This window comes from Pseudophryne corroboree, chromosome 1, assembly GCF_028390025.1.
Source record: "Pseudophryne corroboree isolate aPseCor3 chromosome 1, aPseCor3.hap2, whole genome shotgun sequence".
NCBI lineage: Eukaryota > Metazoa > Chordata > Amphibia > Anura > Myobatrachidae > Pseudophryne > Pseudophryne corroboree.
This window is the reverse complement of record NC_086444.1, coordinates 1,057,018,512-1,057,035,324: the sequence shown is the minus strand read 5'-3', so window position 1 is coordinate 1,057,035,324 and position 16,813 is coordinate 1,057,018,512. Positions and strand designations below refer to the sequence as shown.

General features: G+C 48.7%; 1 protein-coding gene across 2 annotated transcripts in view; it reads right to left on the bottom strand.

Moving 5' to 3' along the window:
* The window catches only part of CEP135 (centrosomal protein 135), a 392,705-nt gene that overhangs the window by 115,603 nt on the left and 260,289 nt on the right, over positions 1-16,813 (bottom strand). For both annotated transcript variants that reach the window (XM_063920894.1, XM_063920895.1), the window contains exon 16: positions 12,328-12,443. In XM_063920894.1, coding sequence (XP_063776964.1) covers positions 12,328-12,443 — 116 coding nt within the window. The remainder of the gene's footprint in view (positions 1-12,327; positions 12,444-16,813) is intronic.

Genomic DNA, 16,813 nt, shown 5'->3' with positions numbered 1-16,813 from the left:
ACTTGATCACACTCCCTGGAAATTTTTTCCCTGTGTGACTGCTCCCCAGCCTCTCAGGCTGGCCTCCGTGGTCACCAGCATCCAATCCTGAATGCCGAATCTGCGGCCCTCTAGAAGATGAGCACTCTGTAATCACCACAGGAGAGACACCCTTGTCCTTGGATATAGGGTTATCCGCTGATGCATCTGAAGATGCGATCCGGACCATTTGTCCAGCAGATCCCACTGAAGAGTTCTTGCGTGAAATCTGCCGAATGGAATCGCTTCGTAATAAGCCACCATTTTTACCAGGACTCTTGTGCAATGATGCACTGACACTTTTCCTGGTTTTAGGAGGATCCCGATTAGCTCGAATAACTCCCTAGCTTTCTCCTCTGGGAGAAACACCTTTTTCTGGACTGTGTCCAGAATCATCCCTAGGACCAGCAGACGTGTCGTCGGAACAACTGCGGTTTTGGAATATTTAGAATCCACCCGTGCTGTCGTAGAACTACTTGAGATAGTGCTACTCCGACCTCCAACTGTTCTCTGGACCTTGTTCTTATCAGGAGGTCGTCCATTTTCTTTTAAGACGAATCCTCATTTCGGTCATTACCTTGGTAAGGACCCGGGGTGCCTTGGACAATCCAACGGCATCGTCTGAAACTGATAGTGACAGTTCTGTACCACGAACCTGAGGTACCCTTGGTGAGAAAGGCAAATTTTGGGACATGGAGGTAAGCATCCCTGATGTCCCGGGACACCATATAGTCCCCTTCTTCCCGGTTCGCTATCACTGCTCTGAGTGACTGCATCTGGATTTGAACCTTTGTAAGTGTTCAAATATTTCAGATTTAGAATAGGTCTCACCTAGCCTTCTGGCTTCAGTACCACCATATAGTGTGGAATAATACCCCTTTCCTTGTTGTAGGAGGGGTAATTTTATTATCACCTGCTGGGAATACAGCTTGTGAATTGTTTTCAATACTGCCTCCCTGTCGGAGGGAGACATTGGTACAGCAGACTACAGGAACCTGCGAGGGGGAAACGTCTCGACATTCCAATCTGTACCCCTTGGATACTACTTGTAGGATCCAGGGGTCCTGTACGGTCCCAGCGTCATGCTGAGAACTTGGTAGAAGCGGTGGAGGGCTTCTGTTCCTGGGAATGGGCTGCCTGCTGCAGTCTTCTTCCCTTTCCTCTATCCCTGGGCAGATATGACTCTTATAGGGACGAAAGGACTGAGGCTGAAAAGACGGTGTCTTTTTCTGCAGAGATGTGACTTAGGGTAAAAAACGGTGGATTTTCCAGCAGTTGCCGTGGCCACCAGGTCCCATGGACCGACCCCAAATAATTCCTCCCCTTTATACGGCAATACATCTTTGTGCCGTTTGGAATCTGCATCACCTGACCACTGTCGTGTCCATAAACATCTTCTTGCAGATATGGACATCGCATTTACTCTTGATGCCAGAGTGCAAATATCCCTCTGCGCATCTCGCATATATAGAAATGCATCCTTTAAATGCTCTTATAGTCAATAAAATACTGTCCCTGTCAAGGGTATCAATATTTTTAGTCAGGGAATCCGACCAAGCCACCTCAGCTCTGCACATCCAGGCTGAGGCGATCGCTGGTCGCAGTATAACACCAGCATGTGTGTGTATACTTTTTAGGATATTTTCCAGCCTCCTATCAGCTGGCTCCTTAAGTACGGCCCTATCTGTAGATGGTACCGCCACTTGTTCTGATAAGCATGTGAGCGCCTTATCCACCCTAAGGGGTGTTTCCCAACGCGCCCTAACTTCTGGCGGGAAAGGGTATACCGCCAATAATTTTCTATCGGGGGAAACCCACGCATCTCACACACTTCATTTAATTTATCTGATTCAGGAAAAACTACAGGTAGTTATTTCACATCCCACATAATACCCTTTTTTGTGGTACTTGTAGTATCAGAAATATGTAACACCTCCTTCATTGCCCTTAACGTGTGGCCCTAAAGGAAAATATGTTTGTTTCTTCACCGTCGACACTGAAATCAGTGTCCGTGTCTGGGTCTGTGTCGACCGACTGAGGTAAATGGGCGTTTTACAGCCCCTGACGGTGTTTGAGACGCCTGGACAGGTACTAATTTGTTCGCCGGCCGTCTCATGTCGTCAACCGGCTTGCAGCGTGTTGACATTATCACGTAATTCCATAAATAAGCCATCCATTCCGGTGTCGACTCCCTAGAGAGTGACATCACCATTACAGGCAATTGCTCCGCCTCCTCACCAACATTTTCCTCATACATGTCGACACACACGTACCGACATACAGCACACACATAGGGAATGCTCTGATAGAGGACAGGACCCACTAGCCCTTTGGGGAGACAGAGGGAGAGTTTGCCAGCACACACCAAAACGCTATAATTATACAGGGACAACCTTTATATAAGTGTTCCTCCCTTATAGCATTTTAATATATATTCATATCGCCAAATCAGTGCCCCCCCTCTCTGTTTTAACCCTGTTTCTGTAGTGCAGTGCAGGGGAGAGCATGGGAGCCTTCCCACCAGCCTTTCTGTGAGGGAAAATGGCGCTGTGTGCTGAGGAGAATAGGCCCCGCCCCCTTTTCGGCGGGCTTCTTCTCCGGAGTCTGTGATATCTGGCAGGGGTTAAATACATCCATATAGCCTCAAGGGCTATATGTGATGTATTTTTCGCCATACAGGTATTATACATTGCTGCCCAGGGCGCCCCCCCCCCGCGCCCTGCACCCTCCGTGACCGCTGTGTGAAGTGTGCTGACAACAATGGCGCACAGCTGCAGTGCTGTGCGCTACCTGATGAAGACTGAAAGTCTTCTGCCGCCTGGTTCCGGACCTCTTCAATCTTCAGCATCTGCAAGGGGGGTCGGCGGCGCGGCTCCGGGACGAACCCCAGGGCGAGACCTGTGTTCCGACTCCCTCTGGAGCTAATGGTGTCCAGTAGCCTAAGAAGCCAATCCATCCTGCACGCAGGTGAGTTCACTTCTCTCCCCTAAGTCCCTCGATGCAGTGAGCCTGTTGCCAGCAGGACTCACTGAAAATAAAGAACCTAAAAACTTTTTCTAAGCAACTCTTTAAGAGAGCCACCTAGATTGCACCCTGCTCGGACGGGCACAAAAACCTAACTGAGGCTTGGAGGAGGGTCATAGGGGGAGGAGCCAGTACACACCATGTGATCCTAAAAGCTTACTTTTTGTGCCCTGTCTCCTGCGGAGCCGCTATTCCCCATGGTCCTGACGGAGTCCCCAGCATCCACTAGGACGTTAGAGAAATCGGCATGGGGGGACGTCTTGAAACTCTAGTTTGTACCCATGGGACACTATTTGTAAGACCCATTGGTCCAGGCCAGATTGAATCCAGATTTGGCTGAAAAGTTTCAGACGTGCTCCCACCCGAGCCGACTCCCGCAAGGGAGCCCCAGCGTTATGCTGCAGATTTGGCAGAAGCAGGGGTGGACTTCTGGTCCTGCGATCCGGGAGACGCTGCGGATTTCTTTCCTTTTCCCCTTCCCCTACCTACAAAAAAAGGGGAGACTTTTGGCCTTTTTGTATTTGTTGGGCCGAAAGGACTGTATGTGAGAGTGATGCGTCTTTTTCACCGGTGTAGGAGCATAAGGCAAGAATGTCGACTTACCTGCGGTAGCCGCCGAGACTAACGCATCCAGCACATCACCAAACAAGGCCTCACCTTTATACGGGAGAGCCTCCATATTTTATTTTGGAATCTACATCAGCATTCCACTGGCGAATCCACATCGCCCTCCGAGCAAATACTGCCATGGTAGCGGTTCTTGATCCCAAGAAACCAATATATTTCATGGATTCTAGTACGTAGGCAGCAGCGTCTTTGATATGACCCAACGTTAGGAGTATCTCGTCTCCATCTATTGTGTCAATGTCTAATGACAAGTTTTCTGACCACTTTTCAATAGCACTACTCACCCACTCACAGACAATGGTAGACCTGAGTAGTGTCCCATTGGCCACATCAATAAATCACCTCACTCACTTGCGGTCTGTCGTCTCCTTAAGTGAAGCCATTCCAGGTGCAGGGAGAAACACCTTTTCTCTTTTATGACAGGGCCCTGTCTAAACTGCGGGGTGACTCCCACCTTTTTTGGAAAAAGGTAAGCTGCCTGAATTCCTTTTGGGAATCTGAAATTTCTTTTCAGGTTAAATCAGACCTGAGGTGGAGGGAAAATTACATTACTTCTTTACTAAAGTAAACCCTCTCCTTGTGGTAAAAGAGGGGGCTTCGTAACTTCTAACACCTCCTTTATAGCTAAAACATGTTTTGAATGCTTTTTTGCTAAGTTAGGACCTATTCCCCTGGAATCACTAGTGTCGACACAGGAATCAGAGTCCGTGTCGGTATTAGTTTGTACTACTTGTGCAAATTTGTATGTGACCCAGAAAGGTCCCTGTGGATGAAAGGCAGAACTATTAAAAATCACATCTTCAACAGATTATTTTCATTTTCTGTATGAGATTTAGTCCAACCTCTTACTGATATGATTCACACTATCATATGACCTTCCACCCAGTCAGGCACTTGGTGTCATATTACACCTTTGTGTCCCTAACATGTCTCCACAGAGTTCCCTGCCACAGACATGTCCCACACGTGCAGAACCACACCACAGACACTCCGGGATTTATAGGGGACAGACCCACAGTAAAATCTGTCAGAGGGACACAGATGGAATTTGCAGTTCACAACCCAGCACCAGTAACACAATGTCTGTGAACACAAAATGCCCACTGACATTCAGCGCTTTTATAATGTTAATCACACAATTATATATCACCAAATTCACTGTGGCACCCCCTGTTTTGCACCCTGTTACTTGTTCAGTAGTGGAGGAGGACCAGCCTAGTCTCTGCAGCCTGAGGAGAGAGAGAAAATGGCGCTAAGCAGTGTGCTGGCTGACTGAGGAGGAAACTCCACTCTTCAATGGTGTGTTTCTCCTCAGCTTTTATGAGGTAATTTTTTATACTGGTGGGGGTAGGACTGAGCCTCAGCAACTTATGCCCCTTATTTATGCCAGTTTCCATAGTGCTGCCCCCACGCGCCCTGCACCCTGCAGTGCCTGGGTATGTGTGGGCAACATGGCACGCTGCACTCCCGCCAGCCGCGCGGTGCCTTTAGCAGTCACTTTCTTGATTGAAGATCTGTCTTCTAACACTCACCTGTCTTCTGGCTCTGTGAGGGGGGTGACGGTGTGCAGTCGGAGTGAGCATCTAGGCACGGCTAGCGTTCAGTTCCCTTCCAGAGCTAATGGTGTCCTGTCAGCCAGAAGCAGAGCCATGAAACTCTTTAGGAAGTTGGTTCCTACTTCTACCCCCTCAGTCCCACGAAGCAGGGAGTCTGATGCCAGCAGAACTCCCTGAAAATAAAAAACCTAACATAAGTCTTTTCAGAGAAACTCAGTAGAGCTCCTCAGAGTGCATCCAGTCGACCTGGGCACATTTCTAAAACTGAGGTCTGGAGGAAGGGCATAGAGGGAGGAGCCAGTTCACACCCAATGAAAAGTCTTTAGCGTGCCCATGTCTCCTGCGGATCCCGTCTATACCCCATGGTCTTGATGTCGTCCCCAGCATCCTCTAGGACGTATGAGAAAAGAATGTTTCCTCATAATCTAATCTACAGGACACTGCCATCATGGGGATATTCAAAAGGTACACCTAAGGGGATGGTACGCTCAGAAACAGCTGAACATAAAACTATGCTCTAAAAACTAGCAGTCTTCAGTACAAAAAAAGTTGATTTTGGCAAACGTGAACAGAGGAACAGGTGTCTACATAGTTGCTCGGTGGAGGCTAGCCCGAACTCAACAAGCAGTCACATGGTGATCTGCAAACCGTTAAGCAAAAAACAAGGAGGAACAGCGCTGGGCGGGCGTCCAGTGGCCCCTGTGGAATCGGAGAAAGGGATTTATCGGTAAGTACCAAAATCCTGATTTCTCCTTCATCCACTAGGGGCCACTGGAGAGTAGTTACAATGGGGACGTCCCAGAGCTCCCAAAACGGGTGGGAGAGCGCTGAGAGTCCTGTAAAACCGCTCGGCCAATCTGTGATGCCGAGGCCGCAAAAGTGTCAAACTTGTAGAATTTGACAAAACGAATGTCGGTCCGACCCAGTAGCCGCCCGACAAAGTATTCATGGAGACCCCACGGGCAGCCGCCCACGAAGGTCCCACAACGCGCGTAGAGTGCACTGAAATGGAAAACGGAGGCTCCCGAGCAACCGCCAAGACGACTCTCTGATGGTCAGATGTATCCAACGGCCCAGTGTATGCTGGGACCCCAGTTATTTAGTACGGGAGCATCGTACAGAAACAAAGAAGAAAACACTTAATCGAATAGCCTAAGACCTCTGTAGAGAGAGTCGGCGAGCCCTGACAACATTCAAAGAGGGCCGAAAAACACCTCTGGAAGAAAAGACCGCTGAGTCTGAAGCTCCGTCGGGGGAGTTGTCAATAGAGTACTCCCTGAAAGAGAGCCCGAACTTACGGCCGCCAGGCTAATCTCTTTTGGAAGAAAACCTAAAGGGCAGAGACCTAAAATTCAGGTCAATGTAGGTTGAAGCGCAGCCGAACGAAAACTCCCAGAGAAACCAGAGATGACGGCTGAATGGTAACTGAAAGAAGGAGAAAACCCCTGTTATCCTCACTATGCCCCATAAAGTTTTCCAAAAGCGGTAAAAGCGAGAAGAGGTACCCGACTTCTGAAATCGGGGTCCAGTAGGCATAACCGAACTATGGAACTCCTCCCTTCTGAGGTCTCGTGAACAGTCACGCGGTTAAATAAAACCAGTGTAAGATTGAACAAAGAAAAGGACCCTGTTGAAGTAGACAGTCCAGTCGAGGTAGGAGCCAAGGCTCCTCTACTGACAACCGGTGCAGGCTGGATCTTTAAGTCATGCGTGGCCCAACCGGAGCCACCGAGAGGACTAACGCGCATTCTCCCCTCCTGTGTTACCGAAAGTGAGGTAGAAATAGAAAAGGAGGCAGGATAGACTAACCAGAAACTCCAAGGAGCCCTAAGGGCATCCTCGGCTACTGCCGCCAGAGCTCACGTCTGAGAGTAGTAAAGGGTTAAAGCGTCAGTCAGAACGCCTGGAGGTTGATCCGAAATCTCCGCCAACAGCGGACCAGCTGACAAAACACCGGGGAATGTCAACTCACCCGGCAGTCTGACCTGGCAGCTTGACCTGGAAAAAAGATTGTTGTCCTCTGCTCAGAGGGGAATGTAGGCGACCACTCATTGCGTCGCAACTTGACTGAAGAAAGAGAGTACTTGGTGCCGAGGAAGGAAAAAATCCTCTGACGGACCGTGTTGAGAAACGTCTACGAGGAGCATAAATTGGATCCGTGTCGACCCAGAAACTCCTGGATCCTCCGGATATTCAGAAGCCACCTAATCTGCAGAGTGAGATACTAGCAGTAGATTGTCCAATTAGGGAACAAACGTCACTTCCTGCCCTTGAAAAAGAGTTATTTTGAGATCTTCCTGAACACTGTGGGAGCGGAAGAGAGACCAAATGGAAAGGACTGACAGTGAAAAAGAGTATACTGTAATGCGAATCTGAGAAAAGCCCGATCAGGAAAAAAAAAACCAACGGAAATGAGTAAACAGGCATCCCTGAAGACAAGGGACGCGTAAAACCCCCTTTCTTGTTCAAAACTAGCAATTACAGACTGAAAGGATTGTAAGGCCAGAATAGGCGTGGCCGAGCCATCTGGCTTCGGCACGTGAAAAGAAAACAAAGGCCTGAGAACTGTCCCGATTCAAACGATATGTGAAAACAGGGATCAACACCCTTTGCGGTTATAAGCATATGGAGCACCGCCTGCAGTATGACTCTCTTGTCATCGTAAACCGGCCGACCCCTGCCGAGGGACCCCTGAGACGGTTGTACTCCAAAATCTACTCTGTAACCGCCCAAGCATTCTCAGTCCTCCCAGTAGGACCACCGACCTGCCCCTACCCTGGGACCCTCCAGGTGGTAGGAAGGTCTAACCTGTAGTGGATGTGTAGGATGACCTAAAATCAGACTGGACCGAGGTTGCTGAACCTCTGCTTCAGCCTGTTACCATGAGATCCCTTGGCGACGGACATACCGCCCGTGTGGAGTCGAAAACCTGAAAAGGCACAAAGATCTAAAGGAAAGACCAGTAAAGGGCCGTCTTGGAGCTGGGGCAGCAGTAGGGGAAAGAAAAATGGACTTACCCCCAATGGTACGAGAAATCATGCCGGAAGTTCCTTCCCCTGAACCCGCTGCCCCTTAGGATTTCATGCTCACCTGTCACTGGTGCAGCCCCAGAGGTCGTCGGGTTAAGACAGCCCAAGCGAAAATGCAGGTTCCGAGTATACAGACGTGGAGACCTCAAAAGAATATAAAGCAGAATCGTGATTCTGATGTGTCCCAAAGCATCAGTTGATCCTGATGCGAATTATCCAGTAACCTAGAAGACCATTGTTCCGCAACCTACCTGCTCCGGATAAGGTCGAACCCATGCTGTCGCATCTGTCTCTCAGATGGATCCCTCAGCAAGGCTGGCCCAGGAAAACGGCAGCTTGTTGGACCGGCGATACATTGAGACGTATACCTGGAGAGGTCTGATATCGTTTCCTGCTATCTGCGGGAAAAGGATAGGCAAACAAACATTGTTCGATACCTGAAATTGTGAATTCGAATGTCTCCCGGCCGCCTACCGGAGCATGCCCAGCTCATCCGAAAATGAACAAGTCGCTGTCATTTCTTCCTTGGCGTCATACCCCGAGAGATCTGAAGTGTCCAACCTCTTTACCTGCAGCACCAGATGAACTGCTGTACAATACGCCTCAATTTCCTGAGATACTGGTTCAGACTGCACCGAAACATAATCAGTATCTCGTGTAACATGGAGGTTAGCAAGATCCTTTTAGAAACCTGAAAACGTGCAGTCGGATGTCTCCAGGACCCAGAGACACTGGTCGGACTCCACCGAAAACAGACATCCTTAGTATCCCGGACATTCATTGCCTCCTTCCAGAGAGGTCTGTCATCTGCAGTGTCGTTTTGCAACCTGGGAAGAAATGACGGACGGGGTCTCTGGTAACGGTGAACCTTACCTGCATAAGCTGAGCTGTTCAAACAGGAACGTCCTGCAGCTGCATTGAGGGATAATTAGATGGCACCACCGCACAATCTACACATAACAGGGAATTCTCTGTCCTGGGTGTTACGTTTAGTTAAACGAAAGGAGAAAAGACAGGTTAAAGAAGTGTAACCCTCTATAAACTCTGCACTATAACGTGCATTGACAGGCGCATATCCCCTAAAGCTGTGTTTGGTGGAATTCAATCTGTGTTCAGATGTCCCCGCTATAAGCATACAGAGTCACAGCGGCTATTTGGCCGATACCACACAAATTCCCCCAAATGACACACAGTATTATTACCAAGTGAAACAAAGGAGTAATAAAGGGGTGACAACAACTGCCCCCGCTGGTTGAGCAAAATGGTGGACAGCCTGTGAGTAAAGCCGGGTGAAAAATCAATATGGCAGGGTGAAGATATGTGGGACGTGAACCCAGGTCTGTGCTGTAGCAGGATTTCCTGATGGAGTGGCCCCGACACGCGCCGCACGCAGCGGTGTCCTACCACTTATACTCACCGTGCTGGTGGAGCGGCCCCGACACGCACCGCACGCAGCGGTGTCCGACCACTGATACTCACCGCTGCCATGCTGCCGGAATCTTCTGCTGGTGGAGTGGCCCCGACACGCGCCGCAAGCAGCGGTGTCCGGCCAACTCAGGAGAGCTCAGTGTCTCCCTCAGCCGAGGCCCATCCCGAGCCGCACGCAGCTGCGATGGGACCCCGCCGGCAGCTCCAGCGGTGCAGACTGGCAGTGGCAGAGCTGCCAGTCTGTGTGTGTGTGAAAGAAAAATAAAATAATAAAGAAAAAATTCTTCAGCTAAATCCAAGTGAACCAGCTACCTCGGGCACTAAACTAAGACTGGCTTGGAGGGGAGATAGTAGGGGAGGAGCTAGCCACAGTGTGAGAATTTTAAAGTGCCAGCTCCCAATTACTGCCTACTATTTCCCCATTGTAACTACTCTCCAGTGGCCCCTAGTGGATGAAGGAGAAAAGGACATTACATCAAAGTTGGATCAGCCTGTAGTGTGTTTTTCCACTTTAATTTTGAGGGTGACTCCAAATCCAGACCTCCATGGGTTAATAAATTTGACTTCCATTGATAATTTTTGTGTGATTTTGTTGTCAGCACATTCAACTATGTAAAGAACAAAGTTTTTAATAAGAATATTTCATTCATTCAGATCTAGGATGTGTTATTTTAGTGTTCCCTTTATTTTTTTGAGCAGTATATATATATATATATATATATATATATATATATACACACACACACACACACACACACACACACATTACATATTATATACCCATGTACACATATCCAGATATATCCTGATTCAGAGGTATAATAATTCTTAGAAGTCTGAAACTAATTGTGACCTCTCACAGGCTTAAAAACCTGAGATGTCTGCTGCTTAACCGCAGCTTAGTTAATGGGCCCTATCTGCGGCTTTTTTCCCTCCCTCTCCTCTGCAGCGTCGGACCGCGGCAGCAATGAGAGCTGACCGCGGTCATCTAAACGGCACTCACCCCCCCTTGAGCTCCATCGGAGCCGCGCTGGCCGGAGCTGAGGCGCTGATCGCGAGCGGGGACCGGAAGCGGCCGGTGACGGAAGGCTCGGCGCCGTTCATACAGAGGTAGGGCTTTTCTTTCCTCCAGGGCCGCCTGTCAGTGAGCCGTGAGAGGAAGGAAGTGAACGTGTGGGCGCCGGAGAGGCGGGGAGCGACGAGCGTCCCTGCGGCTTTAGAACCGGAGACTGCTCGCTGGCTCCCCCTGCAAGCGTCCAGTGGCGCCGCTGTTAAGTGGCCGGCGCCGGGAGCGGGCTGTAGGGAGCGGGCTCTGGGGAGCTATCATGATTGTAAAACCTATGGTAGGTTTATATTGATAGTGTAAGTCCAAACTGTACCTACTGAGCTATCAGAATGTACTATCTTTTTAACAGTTAAACTAGCACGCATTAGTATGCAATCTAGTTGGATCACCAGTTTCCTCCCAGATGGCAGAACAATATGAGTGACATAACACATCTTAGTTTACAAACAGTGAACAACCCCAGTATTTGGCTGACCACAGCCATGATTCAGATTTGCAGTCTTTAGGATATCATCATTATAAACAGTTATGATGTAAATAATAGTAAAGTAAGAGAAGTGAGTGAGCTGCGGCAGTGAGAGCTGCCTAACCGCTCAGTACCTGCACCACCCGTGGAGGCCATGACGGGGCTACTCTGCTAAGCACCGTCCTGCTTCCATGTGCAGACGGAGGCTGCAGTCCAAAATAAAAATAAAAATATATTCTGCAGGTAGTTCGCACGTGGCTGAGCGGGTGCTCTTTTTAGAGAGGACCGACACGCCAGTAGCTGCGTGTAGCAGCTTCCACTATCCCGGACCCACGCCTTTTTAGAAGGGGGGAAGGGATGTGGATAAGTATAAAAAAGAAAAATCAAAAACCCTGAAGTTTTTCTGTGGAACTGACATCCACTAGCACCTTCCCGACTGAGGCACAGAAAAAAACTGAAGTCTCTATGGGAGTATGGTGGGGGTAACCAGTTACTAATTTAAATATTTAAATGTGCCATTCCCGGCTACGCCCGGACCATATCCCAAGAGTACTCCAGTGACCCCTAGTGGATGAAAAAGAAACAGTGCTGCGACGAGAAAACCACAACAACCCCGAAAGAGTACAGAAAGAGGCGTCACATCCTCCTAAATTACAGTGCATGCTCCCCAATCCAGACTAGCAGAACAGGATGTATAAAAAACTAAAATAAAGCAAATAATATAGTCTTCTAAAAGGGTTGCAATTAGCCCCCTAACCACCACAACTCTTTGGGCACTTAAACTAAACTAGAGAGACAGGACTTCGGAGAGGGCAGAAGCTTAAATAAAGTTAACCCCTTAAGTGTCTAACTCCTGTGCCCACAACACAACCCCATAGTAGCATTGTCCCGTGTCTCGATAGCTAGGAGAAACACTAGGAAAATATCTTTCTTGGTGATAGTACAACTTTAAGCAAGCTGAAAATAAACCATATTTAGAAATCTAATCAAATTTCTCTTTTCCCTAAGGTCAACAGGGACCCATTCATGTTACAGTTTAATTTTAAGACTTCTTTAATGTAAATAGGTTACAACAAATTCCATAAATTGAAGTTACTTATATACGCGAATTACCTATTCTTTCTTCCAGTGTTGCAATTTCTTCTTGTGATAACTGCAACTCATTTGATTTTACAGTGAGTCGATGCTGGAGATCTTCCATTGACTTCTGAAGCTGCTCATTCAATAACCTATACCACAGAGCACAAAACAGGCTTTTCAGATGATGGCGTAAAACAGCTTGACAGCAATCTGCCAATGCAGTAGTTCTCTGGTGCAACGTAATGACTAGCTTAATACTACACTATTTACTCTTCTTACACACCTTGTGATTTAGATTACCTAAAAACTACACCCTTAAATTCTAATCAAACTGCATCATTGCTTCGCTCTATTGGGCACCGTCCATTCTATTACAGGTTGAGTATCCCATATCCAAATATTCCGAAATACGGAATATTCCGAAATACAGACTTTTTTGAGTGAGAGTGAAATAGAGAAACCTTTGTTTTTTGATGGCTCAATGTACACAAACTTTGTTTCTCTGACGTCCTAAGTGGATGCTGGGGACTCCGTCAGGACCATGGGGATTAGCGGCTCCGCAGGAGACAGGGCACAAAACTAAAGCTTTAGGATCAGGTGGTGTGTACTGGCTCCTCCCCCTATGACCCTCCTCCAAGCCTCAGTTAGGTTTTTGTGCCCGTCCGAGAAGGGTGCAATCTAGGTGGCTCTCTTAAGGAGCTGCTTAGAAAAAGTTTTTAGGTTTCTTATTTTCAGTGAGTCCTGCTGGCAACAGGCTCACTGCATCGAGGGACTTAGGGGAGAGAAGTTCAACTCACCTGCGTGCAGGATGGATTGGCTTCTTAGGCTACTGGACACCATTAGCTCCAGAGGGAGTCGGAACACAGGTCTCACCCTGGGGTTCGTCCCGGAGCCGCGCCGCCGACCCCCCTTGCAGATGCTGAAGATTGAAGGTCCAGAAACCGGCGGCAGAAGGCTTTTCAGTCTTCATGAAGGTAGCGCACAGCACTGCAGCTGTGCGCCATTGTTGTCACACACTTCACACCAACGGTCACGGAGGGTGCAGGGCGTTGCTGGGGGCGCCCTGGGCAGCAATGTATAATACCTTATTCTGGCTAAAAATACATCACATATAGCCCCTGGAGGCTATATGGATGTATTTAACCCCTGCCAGGTCTCAGAAAAACGGGAGAAGAAGCCCGCGAAAAGGGGGCGGGGCCTATTCTCCTCAGCACACAGCGCCATTTTCCCTCACAGAAATGCTGGTGGGAAGGCTCCCAGGCTCTCCCCTGCACTGCACTACAGAAACAGGGTTAAAACAGAGAGGGGGGGCACTTATTTGGCGATATGTATATATATATATTAAAATGCTATAAGGGAAAAACACTTATATAAAGGTTGTCCCTGTATAATATAGCGTTTTTGGTGTGTGCTGGCAAACTCTCCCTCTGTCTCCCCAAAGGGCTAGTGGGGTCCTGTCCTCTATCAGAGCATTCCCTGTGTGTGTGCTGTGTGTCGGTACGTGTGTGTCGACATGTATGAGGACGATGTTGGTGAGGAGGCGGAGCAATTGCCTGTAATGGTGATGTCACTCTCTAGGGAGTCGACACCGGAATGGATGGCTTATTTAGGGAATTACGTGATAATGTCAACACGCTGCAAGGTCGGTTGACGACATGAGACGGCCGGCAAACCAATTAGTACCTGTCCAGGCGTCTAAAACACCGTCAGGGGTGTTAAAACGTCCTTTTTACCTCAGTCGGTCGACACAGACACGGACACTGACTCCAGTGTCGACGGTGAAGAAACAAACGTATTTTCCTTTAGGGCCACACGTTAAGGGCAATGAAGGAGATGTTACATATTTCTGATACTACAAGTACCACAAAAAAGGGTATTATGTGGAGTGTAAAAAAACTACATGTGGTTTTTCCTGAATCAGATAAATTAAATGAAGTGTGTGATGATGCGTGGGTTTCCCCCGATAGAAAATTATTGGCGGTATACCCTTTCCCGCCAGAAGTTATGGCGCGTTGGGAAACACACCTTAGGGTGGATAAGGCGCTCACACGCTTATAAAAACAAGTGGCGTTACCGTCTCCAGATACGGACGCCCTCAAGGAGCCAACTGATAGGAGGTTGGAAAATATCCTAAAAGTATATACACACATACTGGTGTTATACTGCGACCAGCGATCGCCTCAGCCTGGATGGGCAGCGCTGGGGTGGCTTGGTCGGATTCCCTGACTGGAAATATTGATACCCTTGACAGGGACAGTATTTTATTGACTATAGAGCATTTAAAAGATGCATTTCTATATATGCGAAACTCTGGCATCAAGAGTAAGTGCGATGTCCATATCTGCCAGACGATGTTTATGGACACGACAGTGGTCAGGTGATGCAGATTCCAAACGGCACATGGAAGTATTGCCGTATAAAGGGGAGGAGTTATTTGGGGTCGGTCCATCGGACCTGGTGGCCACGGCAACAGCTAGAAAATCCACCTTTTTTACCCCAAGTCACATCTCAGCAGAAAAAGACATAGTCTTTTCAGCCTCAGTCCTTTCGTCCCCATAATATCTGCCCAGGGACAGAGGTAAGGGAAGAAGACTGCAGCAGGCAGCCCATTCCCAGGAACAGAAGCCTTCCACCGCTTCTGCCAAGTCCTCAGCATGACGCTGGGGCCGTAAAAACAGGTGCGGTGGGGGGTCGTCTCAAGGGTTTCAGCACGCAGTGGGCTCACTCGCAAGTGGACCCCTGGATCCTACAAGTAGTATCCCAGGGGTACAGATTGGAAATTCGAGACGTCTCCCCCTCGCAGGTTCCTGAAGTTTGCTTTACCAACGTCTACCTCCGACAGGGAGGCAGTATTGGAAACAACTCACAAGCTGTATTCCCAGCAGGTGATAATCAAAGTACCCCTCCTACAACAAGTAAAGGGGTATTATTCCACACTATATTGTGGTACTGAAGCCAGACGGCTCGGTGAGACCTATTCTAAATGGAGTCACTCAGAGCAGTGATAGCGAACCAGGAAGAAGGGGACTATATGGTGTCCCTGGACATCAAGGATGCTTACCTCCATGTCCAAATTTGCCCTTCTCACAAAGGGTACCTCAGGTTCGTGGTACAAAACTGTCACTATCAGTTTCAGACGCTGCCGTTTGGATTGTCCACGGCACCCCGGGTCTTTACCAAGTAATGGCCGAAATGATGATTCTTCTTCAAAGAAAAGGCGTCTTAATTATCCCTTACTTGGACGATCTCCTGATAAGGGCAAGGTCCAGAGAACAGTTGGAGGTCTGAGTAGCACTATCTCAAGTAGTTCTACGACAGCACGGGTGGATTCTAAATATTCCAAAATCGCAGCTGTCTCCGACGACACGTCTGCTGTCCCTAGGGATGATTCTGGACACAGTCCAGAAAAAGGTGTTTCTCCCGGAGGAGAAAGCCAGGGAGTTATCCGAGCTAGTCAGGAACCTCCAAAAACCAGGAAAAGTGTCAGTGCATCATTGCACAAGGGTCCTGGGAAAAATGGTGGCTTCTTACGAAGCGATTCCATTCGGCAGATTTCACGCAAGAACTTTTCAGGGGAATCTGCTGGACAAATGGTCCGGATCGCATCTTCAGATGCATCAGCGGATAACCCTGTCTCCAAGGACAAGGGTGTCTCTTCTGTGGTGGCTGCAGAGTGCTCATCTACTAAAGGGCCACAGTTATGCATTCAGGACTGGGTCCTGGTGACCACGGATTCCAGCTTGAAAGGCTGGGGAGCAGTCACACAGGGAAAAAATTTCCAGGGAGTGTGATCAAGTCTGGGGACTTCTCTCCGCATAAATATACTGGAGCTAAGAGCAATTTACAATGCTCTAAGCTTAGCAAGACCTCTGCTTCAAGGTCAGCCGGTATTGATCCAGTGGGACAACATCACGGCAGTCGCCCACGTAAACAGACAGGGCGGCACAAGAAGCAGGAGGACAATGGCAGAAACTGCAAGGATTCTTCGCTGGGCGGAAAATCATGTGATAGCACTGTCAGCAGTTTTCATTCCGGGAGTGGACAACTGGGAAGCAGACTTCCTCAGCACGACCTCCACCCGGGAGAGTGGGGACTTCATCGAGAAGTTTTTTCCACATGATTGTGCACCGTTGGGAAAGACCAAAGGTGGACATGATGGCGTCCCGCCTGAACAAAAAACTGGACAGGTATTGCGCCAGGTCAAGAGACCCTCAGGCAATAGCTGTGGACGTTCTGGTAACACCAGGGGTGTACCAGTCGGTGTATGTGTTCCCTCCTCTGCTTCTCATACCAAAGGTACTGAGAATTATAAGACGTAGAGGAGTAAGAACTATATTCGTGGCTCCGGATGGGCCAAGAAGGACTTGGTACCCGGAACTTCAAGAGATGCTCACAGAGGACTCAGGGCCTCTGCCGATAAGAAGGGACTTGTTTCAGCAAGTACCATGTCTGTTCCAAGACTTACCGCGGCTGCGTTTGACGGCATGGCGGTTGAACGCCGGATCCTAAGGGAAAAAGG